Raw genomic sequence first — 1,429 nt, forward strand, 5'->3', positions numbered from 1 at the left:
CCTGGATTTCACCTGATGGTATGCATAGGAATCAGATCGATTACATCTGTGGAAAGAACCGCTGGAGAAGCTCAATATCAGCTGTGAAAACTAGGCATCTTGGTAGAAGGGGATATTCCTCGGAGAAGGACATGATGCTTAGAAAAGCAGAGGGTCACCAAAGGAGAGGAAGACCCTCAACCAGGTGGACTGACAGGTTGATTGCCACAATGAGCTCTTATGTGTCAGGAAATGCGAGGATGGCGCAGGATAAAACAGGTTTCAAATCTTTTGTTCTCGAGTCTCTATGAGTCATACTCATCTCAATGGCAGGTAACAACAACAAAATAGCTTCCTTCATCTTCTGGCCACAGCTCTCTCCATCTGTGCTCCAATTCCCTTAAGAAATGTTCTTTTTTCTTTCATCATTTATTCTGGCCTGAGTCTCAGCACCTTCTTTCCACCAAGTTTTGAACTGTAACTAATCACCAGGTGATAACACAGCTTGTGGAAGAGTATGCCAATCATTAGGAATAATTCGTTCATCTTCCACTAGAATACTGGTTATTCCAATTGTGTATGGATCTTGAACTTCATAATTTGTAATTGCCACCTTTAATTTTTAACAATTTAAAAGGTAAAGGAACATAAATAGCATTAATTCATCCAGGATTATCACCCTGTCTAATAATCAAAGGGAATAAATGCATCTACATCCCTTTGAGCCTGAACTTGTAAAATTCTTTGTTGAATTCTAGACACTGGTGGTGTTTATAAAGGGCAAGGCCATGTAGGAGCTGATTGAAAAGTAGCCTTAACAGATTAATAGGAGTAGGATTTTTTTACTTTCATTAACTCTTTTTTAGTTAACTATACCTCAGGTCCTGGACCAAAGTCAGACAAATCATCGTTATTATCAATATGGTGTGCATGTTTATCTTTCTCCTCAGTATCAGTACCCCTAGTGAAATCAGAATATTCTTTCTCTACCTTATTAAATTGAGTTAATGATGGATAAATTGGTATAGAGCACTCAGGATTAGGAGAAGGTGAAGAAGAAAAACTAGCAGAGTTTTCATATCCACCATTTTTCTTATTCTCCTTCTCTGTTAAGAATTTTTATTACGAGGAACTTAGAAAGGCTCTAAAATAATTTTAACCACAACGTACAGATTACAATAGTAATCTTAGCTCCTCTAACATGAGCCCTCTTTAAAATCCTATTACCTGTTTCCAATTTTTTAAATCTAAGGATTTTCATCCAGAAACCAAGAACAATAATGGTCACTCACCTTTAATAATATCATCATACACAAGGAAGAAAATTTACCTCCATTATGTTTTAATAACTGACTAAGAAAGCAACCGAAAGATTGGTAGCACGGAGACTGCCTCATACCTTCGGTTTGGTTTTTTCCTTTCCTTTTTTACCTCTTTTTCTTTTTCTTTT

The 1,429-nt window shown here is 36.8% G+C and overlaps 1 protein-coding gene across 1 annotated transcript in view; it reads right to left on the reverse strand.

Moving 5' to 3' along the window:
- LOC102851072 (OTU domain-containing protein 3-like) overlaps positions 1-1,315 on the reverse strand; it is a 17,060-nt gene extending 15,745 nt beyond the window's left edge. The window contains exon 1 of the mRNA XM_006883682.1: positions 1,310-1,315. Within this exon, the coding sequence (XP_006883744.1) occupies positions 1,310-1,315 (6 nt within the window). The remainder of the gene's footprint in view (positions 1-1,309) is intronic.
- Between the last annotated feature and the right edge of the window lie 114 nt (positions 1,316-1,429).

The sequence above is a fragment of the Elephantulus edwardii genome, unplaced genomic scaffold (assembly GCF_000299155.1).
Source record: "Elephantulus edwardii isolate Elephantulus edwardi_28Jun2011 unplaced genomic scaffold, EleEdw1.0 scaffold00028, whole genome shotgun sequence".
NCBI classification, from domain to species: Eukaryota; Metazoa; Chordata; class Mammalia; order Macroscelidea; family Macroscelididae; genus Elephantulus; species Elephantulus edwardii.